The sequence below is a fragment of the Neospora caninum genome, chromosome XII, assembly GCF_000208865.1.
Source record: "Neospora caninum Liverpool complete genome, chromosome XII".
In the NCBI taxonomy this organism is placed as follows: Eukaryota; Apicomplexa; class Conoidasida; order Eucoccidiorida; family Sarcocystidae; genus Neospora; species Neospora caninum.
Genome location: NC_018398.1, coordinates 5,309,625 through 5,332,924, shown reverse-complemented (window position 1 = coordinate 5,332,924; position 23,300 = coordinate 5,309,625). Strand labels below are relative to the sequence as shown.

Below are 23,300 nucleotides of genomic sequence, written 5' to 3'. Positions count from 1 at the left end.
TTTATCGGGAACGTGGATTCGTTCTACTGATGAACCTAGGTGAGGGAAACGAGCGATTGTTAAGCATACGTGCTGTGCTTCGCCACCGCAGGACATGATATAAACTTCTCGTGACGAGAGCCCTGGCAGTTCAAACTGCCAAACTCCCTAAAAAAAGACCGAAAAGTTCAGTCTCGTTTCGAGGTGGAGGTAGAGGCTCATGACTCGAAACTGGAAGACAACATGCAATTTTCTAAGTGGAAACGGTGTGTAGTCCGTGAGCGGTGCACAACTCTCCATGTGTACGCCAGGCGTTGCGTCTCAGCATGGCCCGGACTACGGCGAAGCTGATTACATACACATGTTTGCGTTCCGCAGATGTTGCCTCAGGAACCCCGACGAAGAATCTTTTCTGTAGACAACTCGGGCGTATTCCAGAGAGACCGACTCTAAGCATCGTGGGTACTCGGGTTCCGATGTGTGCTCGCTCGCTACAGGTAAGTCACCTACCCTTCTACGTTTCTGCAGAAGCAAAAAGTAGCACTTGCAAGGTGTTTTGCCTAGTCACATATACGAAGTGGGTATTATCTCCCGTTTCTCCCGAAAGAGACTGAGAGAAGAAAGACTTCCTAACTGCGGGATACTGCCCGCCCCGTCATCTGTCCTGTCATGCAAGACAGACGGAACCATCACACGGTTGGCATCCTCGCTCGTTGTAACACATCTGCTCGCGAGAAAGCAGGGTGTGTATCCTCGGCATATCTTTACCCTTACTTTCTGCCTTTTCTTTCGTGTTTCTTCTTCCGCGTGTTATTCGCTCTCTCCGCCTTCAGTTTTCTAAGCTGTGGCACGGAAAGTGCCGAGGTAAACGACGCGCCTCCCATCTGCCGTGAACTCAACCACGGGACGGAAAGCGCTTCGTAAAGTCGAAGCGTGTGTCTGTCTTTCGTCACAAAGCGAGCGCCTTGTTCTCTCATGAGATAACTGGGCTCACTGTTCCACGTGCTTCTTTGTATTCTTCTTTCATCTCCCACGCCCACAAACCCCGTCACTCTTTCGCAAGGCAGATGGTCGTGTTAACTCGGACTTGCGCGCTTTCCCCTCTCACCTCGTCGTTTGTCTCCTGTTGTGTCTTCCAGCAAGCATTTACGTCTTCGCGCGATTCAGGGCTTTGTCGTTTCTTGGCGCCCGATGGAAGCGTCTTGAAACACTATTCTTCTTCCGAATTTTTGCTTTTTCCTTCCTCATCCAAGGCAGAGCTGTCGGTGAAAAACTGCTACGGGGGGGGGGTTTGTGCGGCCTAATTTTTTTCCCTCCCGGAACGCAAAGCTAGCAGTCGGAAACGGACACTTTTCGTCACTCTTTCACTTCGTACCCGAGCAATGATTTTTGCCCCACGTCCCGAAAAAACCGCAAATTGTTTTGTCCGGCACAATTATAAGCAGTCCTCTTTTCTTGCCGCAATACTTCAAGTACTGTCCATATCCGACCGTCGTTCTCCCTGATTTTCTGACTCTATCCTGCTCTCCTGTCTCTCGCGGGGAAGGGGGGAGGGGAAACGCTTGCTTTCTCGGCTCGGCCGCGGTCGCTCGGCAGTGCTTATCCTGCAGAGGCAAAGATTCTGGGTCAATTCTATTTTGCTGGCTCCAACAGTATCTCTCTTTTCCTCTGGGGAGGTGTCACTACACCGCTGCCTTCCCCGGAACCTCTCGTCTTCGCCGCCGACATTTTGCCGCCCATCAAACGGCCAAGCCATCGTCTCGTGAGTCTCCGCGTGGTTGAAAACTCGTCAGGGAGTGTCTTGACTGCAGTTTTTCTGCGTCTCACATTCGTGTTCGTTTTTTTTTCTTGGTCGCCGTCGCTGCTCGTCCGTGCTGGCGTCTGAGACCTCTGTGCAGCTGCCTCGGCGCGCCTTGGCGACCCACTGGCTGTCTTCCGCCGGCCTCATCTCCGGCTTTTTTTCGCGTCAGTCTTGCCCTTTTACAGTTTTTTACAGAGGTTCTTCGCCGCTGACGCTTGTGCCTTCTCGCGCTTCCTTCCGCTTTTCTTTTGCTTTTTCCCGCTCTCTCGACGATGACGAGCTACACCCCGCACTCGTATACGTCGTCTTCCCTCGACACGACTGGCGCACCTGCGTCCTTCAGAATCCCCCCGTCTTTTGTTCTGTCCGGCGGCGAAGGCGCCGTGCAGGCGCAGCAAAACGGGGTTTCTGAAACGCTCGGTCGCCAGCCTGCTGGGCTGTACTATTACCCCGTCAACACTGTACCCGTCTCCTCGGAAGGAAAGAGCGACGGTGACGGAAGGATCCACCTGCCGATGACCGGCAGATATGAGAGAAATCTGCCTGCGTATTCGTCAGTGACTGCGTCGTACCCGCAAGGCAACGCAGAGACCAACGCTTTCGTGGCGGAGTCATGGAGCGCCTCCTCAGTGGAAGACGGCGCTCCACAGGCCCGAGGACACGCATGGACCGTCGCACAGGCAGGTGCTTCACTGACGCGCGACTCTGCGCAATCCGGACTGGCCTCCCGTTCCCGTGAGGGAGCCTGCCGCGCATTTTCGCCTTCGGTGTACACGAGCGTTTGCGCACAGCCCGCAACCCAGCAGCTTCTGTCCGGCGCGTTTTCGCGTTCTACGGCCAGCCTCGTCAGCGAGCACTCTTCGTCCTCCCGTCTGCTGTGCCATCCTACAACCTCCTGGTCGTGTCCAGCTGCAGGACCCGCAGCAAGCGACGCCCCGACCTACCGCCGAGCTAGCCAACCCGGACCGCTCGCTGTCTTTCCGCCTCTCCCCATTCCCACTGCAAGCGGGCTTCCGAGTGCATACTCCCTCGCAGAAGGAAGAAGAGCGGCGGAGATTCCCAGTGCTCAGCTCGGGGCGGATCGGCCACTAGGCGGACGACCTGCGGCCGCCGTCCCCGAGGACCTTGACGGGACGCTGAAGAGGCTCGAGGCGGCGAAAGCCTTCGAGGCCAGTCGACTGCAAGATCTGGTGAAACAGGAAAAGGAGTTGCTGATGCACTTTGCGCAGCGCCACCAAGCCGGAAACTCCAACTACGCCAGAAGTTTGGTCGCAGAGCGTAGCCAGCAGCCGCACGTCGCAAACGAGCACTCGCAAGCTCCGGTCAAGAGCACCCGCGTCTTCTCGGGTGTACCTACAGCTCCAGATGGAAGCGCCTTCGTCGCCCAGCCGCAGCCGCAGGGTGTTTCGGCTCAGTTTCCGGAGTTCTCCACCCCGATCCCGCGTTTGCCCTCGTTCTCAAGTCCTCACGTGGGAGGTGCGGGCCTTCTCCCGTCGGCGTTTCCGTCGGCGTTTCCGACCGCCCTTGGACAGCCCAGCAGCGCCAGCTTCATTCTTCCCACTGACAGGCTCAGCGGCCAGCAGGGATCGGCGCTTCCCGTGGCAGTGCGCGCGCCGCCGTCTCGCGGGCCCCGAAGACGCGCGCTGATCGTGGGCTGTGGTCACCAGAAGGGACAGCCTTACCACATCCGCGGCGCCGGCAACGACGCCCATTTGTTCGCTCACGCATGCGTCCAGTTCCTTGGGATAGATCCGAAGGAGATCTGTGTCCTCACCGACACTGCGCCGTCGACTTGCTACCGAGGCCGCGGGCGAGACGGGTCGCTGTTGGGGCCGGCGGCTTATATTCAAGGCAAGGATGGCTCCAAGCACGGCTCCTTGCTGGCGAGGCAAGACAACATGCATGCAGCCACCGACGACAAGTCGGACGCAACGTCTGCGCTGTCACAGGCGATGCGCGAGGTCGCGGGCTTCGGCTCCAGGCACTTTGGCGCTGCTCAAGGCCGGAGTGGAGAGGAGACGAAGGCGGTCGTGCACTCCGTCGTCGACGTCGATGGCCTCGAGTCGGAGGAACCCAATCCAGTGGTCTCTGAACTTCCGACGCGCCACAACATTCTGAGGTGAGAGAGGGAGGGCTGTGGGAAACGGCGTTCGTGCGCGTGGCAAGCATGGTTCTTTGGGGATAACGAATTTCGGGGAAAACGTGGCCGCGGGGTGCCGCAATCAGAAACACTGCAGACGTTTCGAGATGTGTGTCGAGGTTTCCTTTTTGCTTTTTTGCTGCAGGGGACTTCGGTGGCTCGTAGAAGACGCGCGGTGCGATGACTAGTAAGTGCCCGTGTGTCAGAGCGAAAAAGCGCGTTGTTTTCCGGCGGGATGCCTGGTTTTTCTTTTTTTTTTTGCTGTTTGCTTTTGGCCTGTAGCGAGATAGACCCTTCTGTGTCTGTCTCCAGGGGCGAGGTAAATAAATCTCTCTCTTTCTTGCCTGTGTTTGGTTTCTCAGCCTCATCTTTTACTTCTCGGGCCACAGCGTGCAGATGGACAACATGTCGGGCTGGGAAGGAGAAGGATACGAGGAAGCCTTCGTGCCATGCGACTTCAACATTCGCGACGTCGAGAGCGGAGACCCAGTCTCCCTCGTGGGCGCCCTGGAGGTTCGCGAGGTGAGACAGGAAAGCAACCCACAACGGGTATATCCCCCCCCCCCCCTTCGCCCCCCGCGTCCGGGGTCCGTGCCTAAAAACTTTGAACGCCGAGTTTTTTTCTTCGCCTGCTTATCAATCCCTTTTTCTGCCTCGTATGTGATGCTTTTGTCCTTCAGATTCTCTTCAACATCCCCGATCGAACGCAGCTGACGATCTTCCTGGACTGTTGCGGAGGGCAAACGGTTCTCGATCCGGCGGGGTCTTTGTCGCGTTTCACCTTCATCAAAGGTCCGTGAAGAGAAGATCCCACAGAGCCTCAAGCGCGAAAGTGTGTGGATGTCGTGCTTTGCCTTTCCCCCCCCTCACGCCGAGCTTCATCCTTCACAGGGGGGCGTCTGCACGTTCTGGGTGCGGTGATTGGGAAATTTTTCAGTGTCACTCGCCCGCCCAGGAAACTCCAGTCGATAAACTTGAGTCAAACGTCTTTGTCGACTGCGTAGGGTTGTGTTTCCGTTCTTGGTAAAGGTGAAACAGCTCGTCTCTGCGCATAATGCTGTGTTTCCGCCTTTTGCGCGGCACGTGTTCTTTCTCTGTTTTTTTCAGGAGTAAAACAACGCGGCATGTGGCCGTTCTCCGACCCCACCGACAAGATGTGCCTGGCCAAGTACCGCCCTGACGTCTGGGCGAGTCCCGGTACGTCTTCTTGCCTTTTTGCTTGCTTCCAGCCAGCGAGACATGCGCATGCCAGCACTACTCTCTTTTCTTGCAAATTCGTTTTGGTGTGGAGGGACGGAATCGACGCGGCCAGAGACGGGGGCTCTATAGGGCGAGAGCGTCAGGTAGACTCACGCAGACAGACGCAACAGACCAGCAGCCGGATTGACGTACACGGACATACACAGTGGACTTCACTTGAGACAGCTCGATCGGTGAAGACAGAATTTGGAGGCGAAAAGCAACGGGACCGTGAAAGAGCAAGTCTTGCGGTGCAAACCCGTGATTTGTCGGCCTAACGCGTTTTTCTTTTTGCGGTGCCTCATTTTCTGTTTTTTTCCCCTTTTTGACGGGTTGTAGATATGCACAAACAAGTTGTGCAGCCTCGGTACATCCCGGCCGTCGAAGTGCAGTCGCTGAGCTGCGTCTCGACAGCCAGCGTAAAGGGAGACGAACACGAGAAGCCTGGACTGCTGAACGCATACTGCGTCGCCGCTGCGCGTAAGATACGAAGAAACGCCTGAACGTCCCCCGAAAGCAAAGATGTAAAAAATGCGTGCGTGTGTGCGGTTCTCTTTTGCAATCGCAAAGAAGCCGCACAACGATCACACGTTGATTGCACAGCACGGTTCACGTCTCTTGACAGGTCCGGGTCCGCGCGGATCATGTATGCGTGTCTGTCTGTCTGTCTAAGAGAGACGAGGTACATAAGGAGGGCAGTCGTATACGCGACTGTGTATATACGGGCACACGTATAGGCTTGTGACCAGTGTGTGTTCTTTGCTTGTCCACTCTCTGACAAGAAGAAAAAGGCGACTTGCCAAGACGAGAAAGACGCGCGGGTGTCGTTTTCAACTTTCTCTACCTTTTGTTGCGTGTGCGCGCTTCGTTTCTTTCCTGCAGCCTGGGGGAGTGTGGCTCTCGAGGCGAGCTTCAACTCGTTCAGCCTCCGCAGTTTCCACACCCGTTCGCTTCCGGGGGACTCTCAGGGATCCTGCACAGTTGAATCGAAACCGGTTGTCCATGGTGAGGCTCTTTCCTTCACGTGTTCGCCGTTTCTCCCGAGTCGAACGACTCGCCTCGCCCCATGGTGTCAGTCACGCTGCTGTCTCTGCTGATCCTGGGACTTTTCCTCGTCAATCTCCTTGCTTGTGAGGAGAAACGCCGACATATGTTTTTATCCATGCATCAACTTATTGACTTGTTTTCTTTTTTTGGCGGGGGGAGGGGGGGGGGGAGGCGGATGGTGGCGAAGGATGTTTTGTTTCTTCGCGGTCGCCCCGAGACAGGAAAAACCAGTGGGTTCCGGTGGGTGTCTACGGCGGCCCTTTCCTGTCCCTCTCTGTGTCTCTTCACCGTGTTTGCCTCTCCAAACGCGAATTGTCTTTTCGTTTCCTAGGCGTTTTCACGTGGGCGCTGGTTTCTGCTCTCGCAAGTCTTGTCGAGGAGACGATTCGCGTCTTCTCTGACGAGGGTGGCGCGCGGAACGGCTGCGTCCCGATCCGCGTAACCTACAAAAAGCTCATGGAGAAAATCGAGCAGCAAATCAGCGATCTGAAGTGGAAGTACGCAGTGCCGTAAACTCTTTTTCCAGCAACAATGTATAAAAATATGTGTAGATCGAATAGATATAGGACACGTGTAAATACATATATATATATATATACGTCTGCAACCCACCGATATACTTATATATATATATATATATATATTTGACGGGGGATTTCGTGGTGGGAATGCATCTCTCGAGAGGTGTTTTTTGTTTAATCCGGTTTCGGGGTCGCGTGCGCATTTTTTTTTGTCTTTTCCTGCTCTGTTTTGCGCGAGTGGCGCTGCCTGTTTTTCTCTTGGCTGTCCATTTGCTAACTTTTTCTTGTCCTTTCTCGTTTGTTTTCTCGGGTTTTTCGGTTCCCGTGCCTTCTGTCATTGTTTCCCTTTTACCAGTTCTTCTGCAGTTCTCGCGTTTTCGTTCTTCTGCCGTCTGAGTCCCTCTGTGCGTGTGTGTGTGTGTCTTTCGGGTGTCTCTCTTCTCTTTTTTTTTTAGCCGCCTATTCAAACTCGATCAGCAGCCGGAACTGACGGTTCACTCGGGAGGTGGTGCGCGTCCGAACGAAGTCTTCATCCAGTTCCCCGAGCTCGCGCCTGGGAAGGGCCGACCTTCCGTGGGGGCTGCGTTGTCGACTTTGCCCGGCGGGTGTCTGCGGCGCTGGTGCACCGAGGCGTTCGACTCTCCACTCTCTTCGCTTCAGGAGATGTCGGGGAGTTTCTACGACTTCTTTCACCCGCAGTGGACGCGAGAGGAAGAGCTGCGCATGCAGATGCGGCGCGACGCAGCTGCGGGTGCGCTCCCGTACACCGCGGAGGCGTGCTTTCAGCGGGCGTTTGGCGCGTCTCCAGACACTTTAGGTGCGGTCCCGAGGCGCGCGCACGAGGCGCACGCGAAGGAAGAAGCGCAAAAGGCAAATGCGCAGCGCGTGGCGCAAGGGTTGCCGCAGAGAACGAGTGGAACTCTCAGTTTCTACGGTGCGCGGCAGCCTGCCGGCGAGAGCCCTGGGGGTAGGCTGTTCTCGCCGGCTGTGACCGAAGACGCACCAGTGCATGCGTTTTACGGGGTGGAGGTCCCAGACACGAGGGGGAGCCACGGAAAGGCCGTCTATCCGATGTTCACGAGCGTTTCCACGGGCAGTCTAGACGACTTGAACTCGAAAATGCACGGGGGTAACCTCTCCCAACTCTCAACCTCGCAAGTCTCGACCGGAGGCTCCTTTTTCGTCGGGACTCGCGGTGTGAAGGCTGGTGAGGGGTGGTGAGAGGGAAGGGAGAGAGACAGATGAAAGGAAGAAGAAGGGTGGAATTATAGGTAGAACGGAAAGAGTGGAGGTCGTTTTCCTGCACAAGAGAGGAAACCCTTTTTTCGAGAAGAAAAAAGGGAGCGAGAGGGGAGATAGGAAGGGGAGAAGGAGAGACGGAAAAGCGAGTGGTGGCGAGAGCGTGGCAGGGGGTAAGAAGAAAGGAAAGGAAAGGAGGGACAAGAGGTGAAAGAAATCGGAGAGGAAAAGAAGAGGGGGGAGGGGAAAGATATTTAGTACAACGCGTGAGTGGGTATCCGTGAAATGGGAGAACAACCGGGGCCATGTGCGATGACTGTTGCTGTTCAAGGGAAGGAAAGACATTTGTTGCCTTTCCTTCCGTGTACACAGTTTTTTATAGATAAAACCCGTCCACATTCTTTGCTGGTTTGTGATTCTGTCTGTATATAAAAAAGCGTTCTTTAGCGGTTGTTGGTGTTTCCAAAAGAGGGCTTTTCTGTCGTGCTTCTGGTGTCTTGGCATCTGCATGCAGATTCAGAAAATACACTGCCGTCTTTATGTGAATTCAAGCAAATCTGTGTTACGGCGTCTCTCCGCACGTGTTTTTTCTTACCTTGTGGCTGTAGGGTTACAAGGAAAGATGTACGCAGAGCGGCGGTCTGCCGACAACGGTCAAGACAGGAGCGGGAAGAGGGGATCCGAGATATCCAATGGAGCGCAGGGGCTGCTGAGTAGTTTCGCAAGCCCTCGATCAGTAGTACTGCCCATGGCTTCAGGATTCCTAGACCCTAGAAACAGACCCGTAGCTTCTGCGTCGTATTCTTTGTACATTGCTGACGGGCGCTCACCGATTTCCCCTTGTAGGGGTGTAGCGGCAGCGGGGCATATTCCTGAGCATTTTCAGTGCACAGATGTCTCGACACTCTCCCCTAGTTCGTGCGAAGCGACAGTCGCTGAAAACCCGGACGCGCACTCTACCTCAAACAGCGAGGATACCCTGTTTGCGACTGGAGACTCTCGCCTTCCGCCGTTCTTTGGGGCCCAGCCGGTCACGGCGCCGCGCGACGAGGGACGGGTCGCGGAGGAGAGTCGAAGCGTCTCACTGACAGGCGGCAATCCGGCATCTCCACATTCGGCCTTTCGACAGCATTTGGCCGTTAAAAACACAGACACCGGACCCGTGGAGAAACTGCGGCGCGAGGAGAGACACTTTGGAACGGCGTTTTCCGAATCAGTCGGGAGAGTCGGGGGGAAGGACCGAGACGCGGCGCTCGCCGTGGTTCTGAGGGCCCAGATGGCGGCAGACAAGAGGCGAGACGCCGAAGAGAGAGCTCAACGCGAGAAAGCTGAAGTGAAGGCGCGCCAGTTGCGCCTGCAACAAAGTTTGTGCCATATTGAGGGCTTGAGAAAACGCGAAGCAGCCAGATCCTTAGACGCACAGATACAGCTGAGTCCGCCTCACATGGACCGAGCCGCCGTAGCCCGCCTCAGTGAGGCCAACCTTCGCATTCCGCCGCCTAGAGTTCCGTGCGTTGGAACGCATGTGCCAGCTCTCCCGAGAGGCGCAAGCAGGTGTACCTACTTGGGGGAACACAACTGCCACGGGAACCATGCGAAGAAATACAAATACGAGGATCGGCGCCGTCCCCTCGTCCTTGTGGCTACGGCCATGGCCGCGACCACCCACACGGGCGCGTTTCTGGATTCGGGAAGAAAACTAACCTCCCGTTCGGCCCACCTAGGGGGGACGCCCTCGAGAGACCAGCACGCAGCAGTTCCCCGAAGATAGGGTGCAGTGAGTGAAGGAAAAAAACGGACGCGCGATTGAATAGTGGGCGTCGCCAACCGAACCCGTGTTCGCGCATCTTAACAGGACCTCGACCTCTCGACATGTGGGAGAAAACGACTTCCCTCTTGTGTTATTTCCCTCCTGCGTGATTTCCCTACCAATATTGGTGGTGGTGTAGAGGAGTGTTTTGTGTTTTGTCAGGTACACGAGGCGCCCCGTGTTTTCCTTTTGTCAGTTTGTTTTCCTTTTGTCAGTTTTTGAAGGTGTATATTCCCTGTGCATATGTGTGTTTTCCTTATTTAGAAAGACTGGTACATGCCCATCTATTTGAACGTCAATCCCTATCTATCTACAAGCCAGAAAAGGGCGAGAATTCGAAGCGAAGTATGCACTCCACCGCTCAGAGCCCCTCCCCCAAAGAGGGGGGAACGTTTCTCCGCTACGAGGTTCTCTATGCGAGCGACATAGTCGAACACAGCCAGGCACTCTCAGTCCTGTGCCTGCACACGGTTTCCAGAGAACGGATTCTGCGTGGAAGGAGGATTTTCGTTGGGCGTTGCACGTGAACACTTGTGGGGGGAACTTCCTGCAGTTCCGGTCGCATCTCGTTCCTTCGACACGCCCACCTGAGCTACGCCTGCAGATGGTCTGAGTGACAGCACCACGGCACTTTTGTTTTGTGTGCAAGTCGCTACATTCCAAGTTCGCTTTTCACTGATCTCCACACCCTTTTAGCTGGTGGGAAATGCGAGGCTTTCTCATGGCTGTTGGATTCGGCGTAGACGAATGCCGAGTCGGCAAGGTTGCAGCCTTTTTGAGGAAGAATTCTGAGGGCCTTCAATTCGCAGACAGACAGCCCAGCGGAGTCCCCGGTTACCCTTTCAGGTGCGGAGTATCCCTCAAATTGAGGACTCTCTCCCATAAGGAACTCAAAAAACGTCGTCCTGCTTCTCGAGGGGAATGAGTGCCCGGAGCAGTGCAAGAACACGCGGCGTTTTCGAGAGGGCTGTGGCATCGCAAAGCTCGTGTCGCGGTTTTCCGGAAAGTGTACTTGAAGGGGGCCGCCCGTCTTCTGGGAACTTTATCCTGAAACCTTTGCTCCGCATGTTTGTCTCCCTTCACCTAAATTCGGGTTGCCTGTGTTTCGCATGTTGGCGCTGCGCGTTCGGTTGGTGCGCTTTCGCTTGTTCGTCTTTAAGGCGCCGCGCGCCACGTGTGCAAATTTCGCGCTTGTTGATTTTCTTCGCTTCGGGCGCAGGTGGGCGGTGCACGTCGATGCTTTTTTGCGAGCACTGCCGCCTAGGGCCTGCGAAAACGGGCGTTCGCGGATCTGTATCCCGACGTCTGTGCAACTGGCGGCGACTGGGGGAGACCCCATTTCGTTGTCTTTTTCTTCCATTTCTCTGAAATCGCTGCTGCGTCGACCTTTCTGTGTTTCACCGACCGGGCGGGGTACGTTTCTCCTTCTCCTATAAACCGCTTCCTGTCTCTCTGCTGCTCCGTTGCCTGCACACCCTGGCAGGCGAATCTGTTTTCCTGTGAAGAACGTTTTCACGTTTGGTCAGTTCTCTTTTCACTGTTTGTGTCCACCCTCTGCGCCGTTTTTGCCCACCCCTGACCCCCCCGCGCCTTCTCAGGATCCGCGTGGTTCTCCCAGTTCGTCACGCACGCATTTCCTCTCGCAACCCCCCCCCCCTCGATCCTCTTTGCCTTTCTCTCTGTGAACACAATGGCGTCTCTCTCGGTTGCAGCGGCTTCGCCTTTGGCGGCGGCAAAATCCCAGTGGGATGCGCGCGTTTCCGAGCCCATCACCAGAAAGCCGCACGTGATGCCGCACACCATGTCGTACTACACCAAGTGTATGTTGGGAGGAGTGTTGTCTTGCGGCCTGACGCATACGGCCGTCACCCCCCTCGATGTGGTGAAATGCAAAATGCAAGTGTACCCTGAGAAGTACAAAGGTCTGGTCTCCGGCATGCGAACAGTCGTTGCAGAAGAAGGCGCTGCGGGCTTGCGCCTCGGCTGGACGCCGACGCTCCTCGGGTACAGCATGCAGGGACTGTTCAAGTTTGGTCTCTACGAGTACTTCAAGGACACGTACGGAAACCTGATGGGAGAAGAGTTCACGGCCAAAAACAAGGGCGCTGTGTGGCTGGCTGCCTCTGCCTCCGCTGAGTTCTTCGCCGATATCGCTCTCTGCCCCATGGAAATGGTCAAAGTGAAGATGCAAACGAGTCCGGCGGGAACGTGGCCAACTTCCTTCTCCCCTGCCCTAGCAAAGATGAGCGAAATGAAGAAGGAAACAAAGTTCCCGGTAAGTGCAGCGCTCGTCGCCTCCTGTCTGCTGGGCGCGCGTTGAGGCACACGCAGTGGCGCAAATGGAGCTTGGGAGAACACGAGTCGCCATGTTTCAGGAAACACCTGATCAATTTCCTCTGTCGGCCGAAAGAAGGGCGGTTTTAACGACGGAGAGCCTACGTGTTTTTGTGAAGGCCTCATGAGGGTGGTCTGGGGCCTGTGCTACCGCACGCGTTGCATGTGATTAGCTGCTACAGCCGACCGGAGTTGTGGCATTGAGCCGCGTTCGAGTCTTGATTCACATCACACGCAGGATACCCAGACACTGAGGCCCTGAAGCCGTACCCTTCGACTTCGAGGTGTCTCCGCATGTTCTCTCGCCAACCCGGGGTGTAGGGAGGCCGTGTCGTCGATAGGCCGTCCTACCGTATTCTAGCCGTCATCAGACAGAACGCGCTTTCCAGAAAGGACGCTTTCTACCGTCGAGAGACTCGAACGGCTCTGGTTGCGGGTGCGCCTTCCCTATGTGGTGAGGCCTGCGGCGTCTTGTTCCTGGAAAGACGTCTGTTTCGCTGCTGCGTGCGCATGCAGTTCGGAAGTGTCGTGCCTCTGTGGAGCCGACAAATCCCTTACACCATGGCCAAGTTTTACTTCTTCGAGAAGGTCGTCCAGCTCTTCTACGATAACGTCTTCACCAAGCCCAAGGATTCGTACAGCAAAACAACGCAACTCGGAATTACCTTCGCCTCGGGTAAGTGCCAGAAAGCATGTCTTTCCTGTGGAGGCCGTCGCTTCAAACGCCCCGTGCGTGTAACGAGTGCGTGTCCCCCCACTGTCACACAAGGAGAGCGGTTGACGTCACGCGGCTTTCTGAGGGTCGTGGGGGAAAGTTTGCATGTTCTGCGCAGATTCGACTTTTTGGGATTCTTTCTCCTCACTCGAAAGTGTCTGGGAAACGGCCACAGCTCACGGGTCGCAATCTCGAGAGACACGCAGCGTCACACCGGTCGCACATCCGTCGTTAACGATTCGCCGCGACTTCCCCCCTGCGGGCCTCCGCCGGCCTCGACAATGTGAATGTCTCTGATTTCTGGAAAGTGGTTCTCTCGCTGTTTCCCCCGCACCCCGCAGAATGCCGGTCGGTATCTACACTGAGTTTCCCGTTCTGGTGTGGTGACTGTCGCAGGATATCTCGCCGGTGTCATCTGCGCCGTCGTTTCGCACCCGGCTGACACTCTTGTGTCCGTCATGAGCAAGGCAGGAAACAAAGGAAAGAGGTGAGGATGACCCCTGGTTTGCAGCACTCAGTGGTAGCTTAGATTAAGTGCAGAGACACAAACCCGCCTTTCCCCGCGAGCTCTGTCACCTCTCGGTTCCTCTTCGATTTGTGACTGGTAGAGTGTTCTGCAGTCCTTCTCCGGTGTTTTTGCGTTGGAAGCGCCTCGTAAGCCGTGCACTCCGAAAGACAACGATGGTGTGTTAACGTCATTAACGTCAACAGGAAGGCGCAACAGATTGAACACGAGAGTGCGTCATTACTCTGTGCCGTACTGTTTATTCAAATTCCACGGGCTCAACTCGTGTATCTTGCTGTCTCCCAATGTGCCGGCTTGTGATGCCACCGGCTGCGGGGAACCTGCAGAAAATTTTCTCTCGAGAGCTCTTGCTGAGGCAGGCGAATATATTGCGTGTTGCGTTGGCGCTGTGTTGCTGTTCAGCTTCGGCACCATGATCAACGAAATGGGCTACTGCAACCTGTTCACCAAGGGACTCGGAACTCGAGTCCTCATGATCGGTACACTCACTGGTCTGCAGTGGTGGATCTACGACAGCTTCAAGGTGCGTGGTGCACGGGTGCTTCCAGTCTGTCAACTCTTCCGGATCTAGTTGGTTTTGCCTTGTCGCCAAGAGCCTGTCGCTGTGTGCTGTATGCTGGCTGTCCAGCAAGTACACCGCATCGTGCGGGAGAAGGTCGTACGTGGAGCCAGAGAGTACCTCGATCTCGTACCTCGGCCTGTCAGTTTTGTTATGACTGCCAGGGAGAACGTGTGCTCGCCGTGGTTGCAGGTGATGCCTAAGTTACCCTGGCGGTTTCGCTTGCCACCTTTCAAGAGACTGGGGCTGTGTGACGTCCGGCGCATCCAATAAGCCTCCTTGCGCGTTGACGGGTCACAACAGTGCGATTTACTCTGTACGTTGCACCGCTGCTTTGCTGTGTATACCGAAGGGGCTTCAGCTAGCGGGTTGTGTGCGTCAAATTGATGTTATTCCTCGGCTCGTCTGTGTCTTGTTTCCTCAGACCTTCATGGGCATGGGAACGACCGGCGGCGGCTCAGCTAAGAAATGAGCGTCAACGCCGAACGAGATGGCGGCGTGCCAGTAGAGACAGAGCAGTTCGCGCGGCATGTTATGCTGTACCAGGCGAAAGGCTTCGATGCCTGACCACACCCTCGCCTCTTGTCGCTGTTCACTTCTGTGCTGCTTTTCCACGCCGCGACCAAACTCATCGCGAACCTACGGTTGCAAGTGGCCAAGTGAATTTTTTTTGTGGAACGGTATAAAATTTCGTTTCCCGTCACGGAATATCCTCTTTTCGAGAGCGCTGAAGCCACCGGTAACCCGCCTGAATTGTTCCCACCACGGGAGATTAAAAGTCTTTTTGCGGCCTCGTCTGATCCTGCTGTTTCTGCGTGGGTTTCGGGCAATGCCAACCGAGCCGCCTAGTCGACAGTTTCGTCGCTTGGCCTCAACGTTTCCAGTCAGACACGCGTGCTTATCCACATCCGGAATGGACAGGCCACCTGATGCCAAATTCCGTTTCCGCTGCGATGTGTCGCGGCGGGGTTGTCGGCACATCGTGCAGCCCAGTTGCCTGGACGAAAAACTAGCAGCTCAGGACTAGCCAAGACGTCTGCAATTTGCAGTGAACAGGAATTCCATGCCTGCAAATCCAATTCCGTACATTTAATGAGCCTATTTAGCATGCCAAACAGCGTGACTCAACTCAGACTACGGCAGGAGCAAACCGGGTCTTCGTGCACTTCGGTATATGTCGCAGTTGTGAGTGCAGCTACATCACGTTGCGCAAAAAAAGCGTGAATCGCCGAGGTTCCCTTGAACACATTTGCGGCGGTTCGCGAAGACATTTGCGCTAGACAGGTGGCAATCGACAACTCTTTGCCTCACGGTCTCGAAAAGCCGGTGTAACCGTCGAGACGGTGAAAGAGGGCGGTGCGTGGTCAGGCCAAAACGACGCATTGGGACCGGACCAGGCGGAGGCGTTGCCAGATACAGTTTGGGTTGTCGTTTGTATGGCATAATACTAGTCTCTGTGTGCGGCAGTGCTATGTCTTTTTCGTGTAACGGTCCATATTTATTCTTTTGAAGGTCAGGTCGTCATACACTATATAGTCACCGGATCAAGACAGCCAGATGAGTGACTCTTGAAGGCAACTGCGATCACCATTAGAGCGAGAAGCTCACTTTGTTTCCCTGTGAAGGCACAGTTTCCCCCAACAAGCTGAAGCTTCTGTTTCGCTATCTAACCTCACAAATATCCCTCGGCTATGTGTGATAGATAGGCCTGTACTGCCGACCCGTCAAGGGGCGAAAGCAACCCAGGGCACTTTCTGTGATGAAGTGATGTGTAAATCGTTCTGCAAACTCGAGCAATGCTCCCTACATGGTTCACTCCGAATCCCTTGCACCGTTCCTGTTTCCATGAGTTCTCCAAAGGGCCCAGCGTGGGCACGTAGCGGGACTTGCCGGTGTTGTTCAGACGTAGGCACTTCCCGAAGACAGCCACGCAATACGAAAGCCAGACTTTGCGAATGAGTTCGCTGTGAGCGTCAGACCGGCGGCAGAGTGACATATTGGTGCTCACATGCAAACGGAGGAACTGGAACAAACAGACGGAGTCTTCTGGCAAAGATGGTACTCAATGACACGATGGGGCCGGCCTAGCATGGGTTTTACTCTCCTTCTTGCCAATCAACTGAGGAACCAGACCATGTGCTGATGATACGCATTCAGAACACTGTACGGTGGAGCATCTGTTTTTTGTTTTCATCTGTATCATGCTCTTCACAGTTTTAGAAACTGCCTTGGCAGCCTGTCATGTCGCTGGTGCAGCAGAAAGGCTGTAAATCAGGATACACAAAGTTCGCCGCTGGTGTTCCTTAGCCGATGGAGAAGATGCTCATCGTGGCGCGGTGCTTTTGCCTGCTTTTACATGTCTTACGAGCAAGAGCTGGTCGAGACCCGCCCCACTCAAGACGCGTCTGCTGCAGAAATGACATCTTAACAATCAGCGGTCGTGTAGGTTCCCCGCTCTCTCCCAGTCACTCAGGTACTAGAGAAAGCAAAGCTGCGACGAGCCGGCCCATCGTTGCCTTGCTACATCACCATATTCCATCATTTTCTGTTCTCATTCCGAAGTTGACGAGACCTGTATTCCACCATGTATTTACACAAATGGAATCAATGTTTAGGTATTACACGTTACGGGTGCTGTTATTGGGTGTGTGATTCCGCAGTCCTTTACACGCAACCTGAGAGCCAATAGCCAGTCTACTTGGAATTAGACAGCTTAAAGAATGCAATATGGTTCTAGCGTACTTCTATCTAGCTTACATAGAGATTTATACGTATGAAGGTTTTGCAACTTACTTTCGTTCATAAAATACTACCAGTTGGAATTGTTTTCACCTAGCCGGTACTTTGCCGACATGCCGTCACTATGCTGGCTTTTTTTTTCGACAACAAATGCGCACCCCACAGAATTTGGCACTACATCCGCGAAAGTCGAAAAGATTATTCTGTTTCGCAGAGTTTCATGGGCATGCCGTATTTGTAACTCTGTACATACCCGCTGTACTCATCCACCGCATGTCCAAGTCCACTCTAGCGCAATGCGCAATCGGGCCTCTCGTGTAGTCCTGAGAATTATCCAGTTCGAAATCGGTCCTGCACCAAGCCAGTCCATCTGTGCCGGGGTCGGCGCATCTATATCTGTGAACTTCTCCGGCAAGCTGGGGGACCCCACAGGCTTACGCCGCACCGCATCAGGCCAAGATGCACTAGCCAGCACCCAGGAAGGCCAGCGGAAGAGCGCTCGAGTTCCGCATTTTTAAAATTCTTCGCCTTTCAACTTTCCTCGGGGTTCGTGGAGTGAATGAATCACAACCCGTGCAGGGCGACGGTTGCTGTTCGCATATTACAAAAGCGTACACTTAGTAACCGTCCCTACACAGAACGCAACTAGACCTCGCATTAGGTACTCTGACACGGCAGAAAAATGAAGGGACAAAGGGCACTGACAGCGATTTCTTTTCTCTACCTGGGCTTTGCCTCAGCGAAGTCGGTGAGCGCAACCTCAGTTTTACATCCAGGGCGCGTTACGTCAGGAGAGCAGGCTGGCGGCTCGCAAAGGCTGTTATCTCCTAAACATGCCGTCTCTTCTAAGGTTGGAAACGAATGTTCATCCAACGCAGGAATTGAAATCGATCTTGAACCTGACCAGACAGAAGCAGTTTTCAAGTGTGGTGGGAGCCACACCACGCTCGATCCTGACCAACTCGAAGCAGAAGAGGTTTACCTGACTGACGAGTGCGATGTGCCGACCGACCTACAAGAGGCCGTGCCTGGTGCCACATGGGATGACTCGGAGAAAGAGAGTAATACCTATAAGCTCATATTTCCGGAACATCGCATGGAAGACTACAAAGTTTATTATCAATGCACACCCGCATCTGACGCTTTCGTGAGAGCCCCAGGATTGGAAGTCGAAGGCATCCGCGGACAGAAACGAAAGTCAGAAATCCAACAGATCTCCGGCGTGGGAGAGGCTTGTAAAGTGACTATCACGGCAAAGAAAGAGCCCCTGGCGGAAGACCCCGGTCTCGAGAAAACGTGCTCAAAACCCTACGGTGCAGTCGTCATCACGCTTGGCTCACAGGATACCGATGCTGTATTCAAGTGCGGCGAGCAACTGACTACCCTCGAGCCGGCGCAGGACTCAACTCCAAAATTCTGTAAATCGTCGGGCTGCGAGGAAACTGAGGAACTTGAGACTATTTCGGAGGCATACTGGGATGAAAGAAAAAAAGATCAGCACATCTACAGAGTGGTCTTTCCCGCCGAGGGTAGACAGTCCAGTAGGCTGTGGTATAAGTGCAAAAACCAAAGCCCTGGAAAATCATGGGGTGGAGTGCGTAGTGGCCACATTAAGAAAGCTAGGAGCGACATGAACGAGGAACCAAGCGGAGCGTGCACAGTACTGATCGATGTGCAATCATCCACAGGTGATGATGTTCACGACGAAGAATTGGAGGAGTGCACACCAGGCACCGAGAACCAGGTCACGCTTTCTCCAGACCAGCCTGTTAACTTCTGGTGCGCGAGGGGTACGGCTCTCGTACCTCCCTTCTCGCGGGAGAACCAGAAAGTCTACGACGATTCCGATGGGTCGTGCAGTGTACCGGCTTCCCTGACCTCGTTGGTAGATGCCGTACTCCAGGAAGAGCAAACGCCTGGATTTAACACAAAGTATACTATGGAGTTGACGGCAGTCCCGACCTCGACGAAAAAGCTCTGCCTTCAATGTTATCAATCTGAAGGTAAAACGTGCAAAGTGCGCATCGAAGTCCCCGGCGCCGCCGCCGTCGAGACAACCACCTCTACGCCACCGGCTTCGGGAGCCGGCAGCCTGTCTGGGCTCGTGAGCTGCGTTATCGGCTTTCTCTGCGTGGGATTCCTGTTCTCTCCCTGATCACTATGCGGAAAGCATTTTCTTGTGCCGTAGTGTAAATCTGGAACCTGATATTTTGCGGCCTGCATATATGCGTCGTTCACGTGAGCAAAGCCCACTGGCTACGGCTCAAATATTGCGACATTCTTACGGCACAGAACTCAAACACTAAAGACAAACCATCAAAATTGTACGCCTAGCCTCGGTGTCTATACGGGAACCCACGCTACTGTCGAAGTGCTGGAGTCCCGAGGGTCTGAGATTCGAGCCCCTTTTCTGTAGCTAGCGCGACTAGCGAGGCACCGCTGAGTCGCAGAGAAACCGGACTCGCAAACTCATGTGCATTTTTCAGAGGCTCTCAAGAAAATGTTTTCTCGCAGTCTCGAGCGTAGTTTCGACCAAAAGTGCTCAAGTGCACGCGCACACTTGGCAGCTGGTGAAACAGCTGGATCACTCACGTCCATGACAAACATCAGGCACAACCGTCCTTGCAAATGGGAAACAAGCTTCGACAAGCAAACGGAAAAACAAAATATTCGCAAGACAGTTTTTCCTAGCGGTCCGCATCCTATCCCAACACAGCTTCGTCAATCATTAAGCTGCACGTGTTCTTCGCAACATCGCGAAACGGAAAAAGTCGCCTCTTGCTCATTCCAGAGCCACCTGAGCACCTGCAGCTTCCAGCTTTGCCTTGAGCGCTTCTGCCTCCGCGGCAGGCACAGCTGCACACAAAATTTCACGACACAGACAGACGCTCCTGTTGGGTCTCCACGCAATCAGACACGCGTCGTTCAGAAAGCCGGAAGCTCGGTGAGCACCCCCCTGGTCCTCCCGCGACTCCCACTGTTTGCCTGTTTCCGAGAAAGAAAGGCGCACAGACCTACCCTTCTTGATAATCTTTGGAGCCTGCTCGACCAGATCTTTGCTCTCCTTCAAGCCAAGAGCTGTGATAGCTCGCACCTCCTTGACTACTGCAACCTTCTTTGGAGCATCGAACCCGAGAAGCTTAATCGAAAACGCCGCTTTCGCGTCCTCCTTCTTCTCCGGCTCTGTTTAGCCACGCACACAAGTTACACTGCAGTACGCAGGTAAGGACACATGCATCTTCACACCTCCCACTACAGACCTAACCCTGTGACTGAAACGCGTTGAGCCCTGACGCAGTCACCTAGAAGAATACTGACTGTCTGGGTAACATCGGAGATGCTGACTGTGCGGGAAATCTTTCATGTGCAAAAACGAACTGCGACGCCGTTTCCCCATCGCCATTACTTTTCTCAGACGTTGCCTCCGTTGCTGGAGCAGCCGCATTGCCTGGAGCAGCCGCACTGCCTGGAGCAGCCGCTGGAGCCGCCGCCATCGGCGGCATCATTCCCACTGGAGCTGCCATGGCCCTGGAAAAGACACACACACACACACACCACCAGGCAAGACGCAAGCCGCATCCTGTTTTCGAGTCCCTGATTGGTGAGAACAGGGTGAGAATGGTGTGCCACCAAACTGCACCAAAGCTGAAACAATCACAAACTTCAAAACCTGCACGGTCTCTTGCTGACACAACACGGACACTGCAGACACAAAGCTCATCGGTCGCCTGCGTACGACACCCTCATCGCGAGACGGACTTGAAGAGTTAGGGTCCTGAAAGCGGCTGCCTGCGCCTTTTCCTCACCGTGTAGCAAACCCACAGAGATTTCCACACTGGCAACACTGGACCTCGGGAAGTTCATGAAGAGCCAAGTTGGCTGGCGTGTTTCGCTTGCCAGATTTTTTGACAGCTAATGCATATTATTTATGCGCAGGCTTTAGACGGTATCGCCCACAAGCCCGTCAGCAGGCAACACAGGCTAAGACTCGCGTGTCGTGTCCTTACCCCATCATGCCTGGCATAGCCATGCCGGCAAACATGCCCGCGGGATGAGGAAACGGCGTTCGCCCGGCCGCCGCTGCCGCGTTAAACGTGGGGCCTGGCATTACAATCACCACGAAGAAACGCACTCATAATGGCAGCAACGTCTCTCAGATCCTCATGCTGAGGGCATCTAGCATTGCACCCCGCTAAACAAGCCGCCGGTGAGTTTCCTGTTTTGGTACGAGACGAGAACACTCACTGGCGCGGGTTAAAACCGCATGAACTGCAATGCTGGCGGCTTCTCTGTTCCTGCGCCAGGGGGACCTTCGCCAACAACACAGGCTCAGTTCCACTTTTTAAAAAGCAGTCGATGGCGTTAAGGCCAGCTTTCTCTTCGTGAAACGGTGCCGTTCAAGACCGCACCGCGCTGTGCGGGCAAAACACAACGATAGTTTCGACACGTCTGCGGGATGAAGTTGGAGACTCCACATCAAAGAGAGAGCCACCACGGCGTTTCACGGAACTTTACACTGACCTCCAGATCGCTCTGCGAGTTTTTCTTGGCAAAGATCGCAAAGATCAGCTGCTTCAATTAGGGTTAAGTTCATGACTTCGTCCACCAATCTGATCACCTGCGGAGCACACATGCATCCGAAACGGGAGGTCTTGAAACAGTCCCATGATTCAAGTGAGAACATTTCGATCTTATCCTCACCCCTTTCTGCCCATCTTTGTCGGCGGGAGAAGCAAAAAACGCAACACTGCCTCCAAATAAATCAACCGCCGGCTCGGCGTTCGACAATGACACGACACAGCCATCAGAAACGTGTTCCTGCTCTCTCAGACCCATTTGCCAGTGGATAAAGCTCGAGTCAGTCGGCGCGCGCGGGGTACGGGAACCTGTGGCCTGGCACCTGGAGCTTGCCTGAAACTCTGACACGGGCACGAACACACCGTTTCTTTTCCAACCGCGGCGTTGCTGCGTGGCAAATAACACGGTGGAAGGGGACATACAGTTGTACACTGGACGCTTGACGTTTTTTCGTCCATCTGTTTCAACCCCGTTTTTGCCAGCTCCTGACCGTGGAGGGGCATCTACGGAGGCACCACCCACCCGGTCCGACGGTTTTCTCTTTTTGGCTGCTCCGGTCTCCTCTTCGCCAGTCTCTGGAGGGTCTTTGAGTTTTTGGAAGATGTCGAAAGAAGCGGCTGACGCCGTTCCAAAGTTGGCCTGGGACACGATCTGGTGCCAGCGACGGTGGGGCTGTTGCATGCACCCTGGCTGTCGCCGCTGGGCACCACCACACACGAATCCTTGAACTGCCGAAAGGCCTCCGCCCACAGCATCCATGACCTCGGGACGACCGGCCGAGAGCGGACGCGTGGAAGAATATCGCGACACGGAACGACAGGACGGCGTACATGAAAGACTTGCGTTGCTGAAACGCAGCGCGTCATCAGAAAAGACCTGGCCGAGCCTAGGGATGCACGTTGTCACGGAAGAGGGACTGGTTGACCCTGAAGAGAGCGAACTGCTCTTTCGCGGAGAAGACGAGACGGCCTCGCGACGCCTGCACAGGACACACGTACAGGAGAAACAAGAGGGCGGCCCTGGTAGGAAACCAGTTTCTTGCGGAGATAAAACGGGAGGAAAGCAACACAAGACAGCAAAAATGCGGAGTGCGCTGCGTCTTGCCACAACGACGCTGGAAAACAAATTCAGCGCTCGCGCCGGAGGGTGGACTAACAGCAGTAGACTGAAGTGGACTGTAGAGTAAGAAAGCCTTCTGTGTAGCAGAGAAGCCTGCAAATCCTTACGCGGAAAGCAGAGACGACTCGATGCCGGTGAACCTATTTTGCCAAGGACGCCCAGTTCCCACGTGCTGCGGGAAACTCCGATGGACGCGGGCACAGTTCCACGACGAGGCACCCCCGGCTGCTTTCGCCAAGTTTGCCATCGTGAGTCCAGGTCAGATGAATGTGCGGAAGGATTCAAGACTGAGAGAGGAAGCGGAGGACTCTCCAGACCTCACGATGAGCTCGGCGACTGGGAGAGACAGGGACGCCACGCGGCACAGACCGACCGGACCTGCAAGCGCTCAGGACTAGATCCGCGCAACGGCGCATTAGCAGCCCACAAAATACACAAGGGGTTCGCTTGACTGAAAAGTTTAACGTCAAAACCCGGTCGACAGGAAATCTCTACATCGTCTGTCACCGAGGCGCCACGCGCCTGGGGGCGGAGCTGTCTGGTGTATTGCAAGCTTCCACAGCGTGGTCTAAGGCCATGGACCAGGCCTTGGCACGCGAACCGCCTTGGCGTATCTTGCAAGACCTATGCGCTTGCGTCTCTTGTGTGCCAAGCGTTTCGCAACGTGTACAGCGTGAATATCCAGAAAAGTACGGACGCGAGAGTCGTGCAAACTTCTAACTGTCCATCATGCGCCAGGCATTCGCGGAACACCCACGCAGATATTACCCTGGCGCCCGAAGTTATGAGGAACACATGCAGCGCTTGAAATCTTAGGGCTGCAGTCGTCGAGCTGTTGATGGAAATCTGGCGAGCCTCCACCGTATACAGGGTACGACCGCCGACCGACGGAAACCGAGCACACAGCTCTTTAGGCAGACAGCCCGACAGGCATTCCACAACTTAGACGTACAA

At 54.7% G+C, this 23,300-nt stretch overlaps 5 protein-coding genes across 5 annotated transcripts; 4 read left to right on the top strand and 1 right to left on the bottom strand.

Moving 5' to 3' along the window:
* Positions 1 to 2,052: 2,052 nt before the first annotated feature.
* Positions 2,053 to 7,948, top strand: NCLIV_067030 (putative ICE-like protease (caspase) p20 domain-containing protein; the record flags this gene model as incomplete). Its single annotated transcript, XM_003886254.1, has 9 exons — positions 2,053 to 3,899; positions 4,066 to 4,107; positions 4,283 to 4,442; positions 4,601 to 4,712; positions 5,028 to 5,117; positions 5,499 to 5,639; positions 6,042 to 6,164; positions 6,538 to 6,703; positions 7,183 to 7,948. 9 exons carry the CDS (start codon positions 2,053 to 2,055, stop codon positions 7,946 to 7,948), a joined length of 3,447 nt encoding a protein of 1,148 aa, XP_003886303.1.
* Positions 7,949 to 8,714: 766 nt separating this feature from the next.
* On the top strand, positions 8,715 to 9,737 carry NCLIV_067020 (conserved hypothetical protein; the record flags this gene model as incomplete). The annotated part of the gene is made up of 1 exon (XM_003886253.1): positions 8,715 to 9,737. The coding sequence occupies one exon, from the start codon at positions 8,715 to 8,717 to the stop codon at positions 9,735 to 9,737; it is 1,023 nt and encodes a 340-aa protein (XP_003886302.1).
* Positions 9,738 to 11,466: 1,729 nt separating this feature from the next.
* On the top strand, positions 11,467 to 14,382 carry NCLIV_067010 (Mitochondrial phosphate carrier protein, related; the record flags this gene model as incomplete). The annotated part of the gene is made up of 5 exons (XM_003886252.1): positions 11,467 to 12,051; positions 12,627 to 12,786; positions 13,222 to 13,312; positions 13,754 to 13,874; positions 14,335 to 14,382. The coding sequence occupies 5 exons, from the start codon at positions 11,467 to 11,469 to the stop codon at positions 14,380 to 14,382; spliced, it is 1,005 nt and encodes a 334-aa protein (XP_003886301.1).
* A 2,949-nt stretch (positions 14,383 to 17,331) lies between these two features.
* Positions 17,332 to 18,804, top strand: NCLIV_067000 (SRS domain-containing protein; the record flags this gene model as incomplete). Its single annotated transcript, XM_003886251.1, has 1 exon — positions 17,332 to 18,804. The coding sequence occupies one exon, from the start codon at positions 17,332 to 17,334 to the stop codon at positions 18,802 to 18,804; it is 1,473 nt and encodes a 490-aa protein (XP_003886300.1).
* Positions 18,805 to 19,431: 627 nt separating this feature from the next.
* On the bottom strand, positions 19,432 to 22,593 carry NCLIV_066990 (hypothetical protein; the record flags this gene model as incomplete). Its single annotated transcript, XM_003886250.1, has 7 exons — positions 19,432 to 19,505; positions 19,668 to 19,832; positions 20,056 to 20,177; positions 20,657 to 20,750; positions 21,171 to 21,267; positions 21,750 to 22,206; positions 22,454 to 22,593. 7 exons carry the CDS (start codon positions 22,591 to 22,593, stop codon positions 19,432 to 19,434), a joined length of 1,149 nt encoding a protein of 382 aa, XP_003886299.1.
* Positions 22,594 to 23,300: the final 707 nt, after the last annotated feature.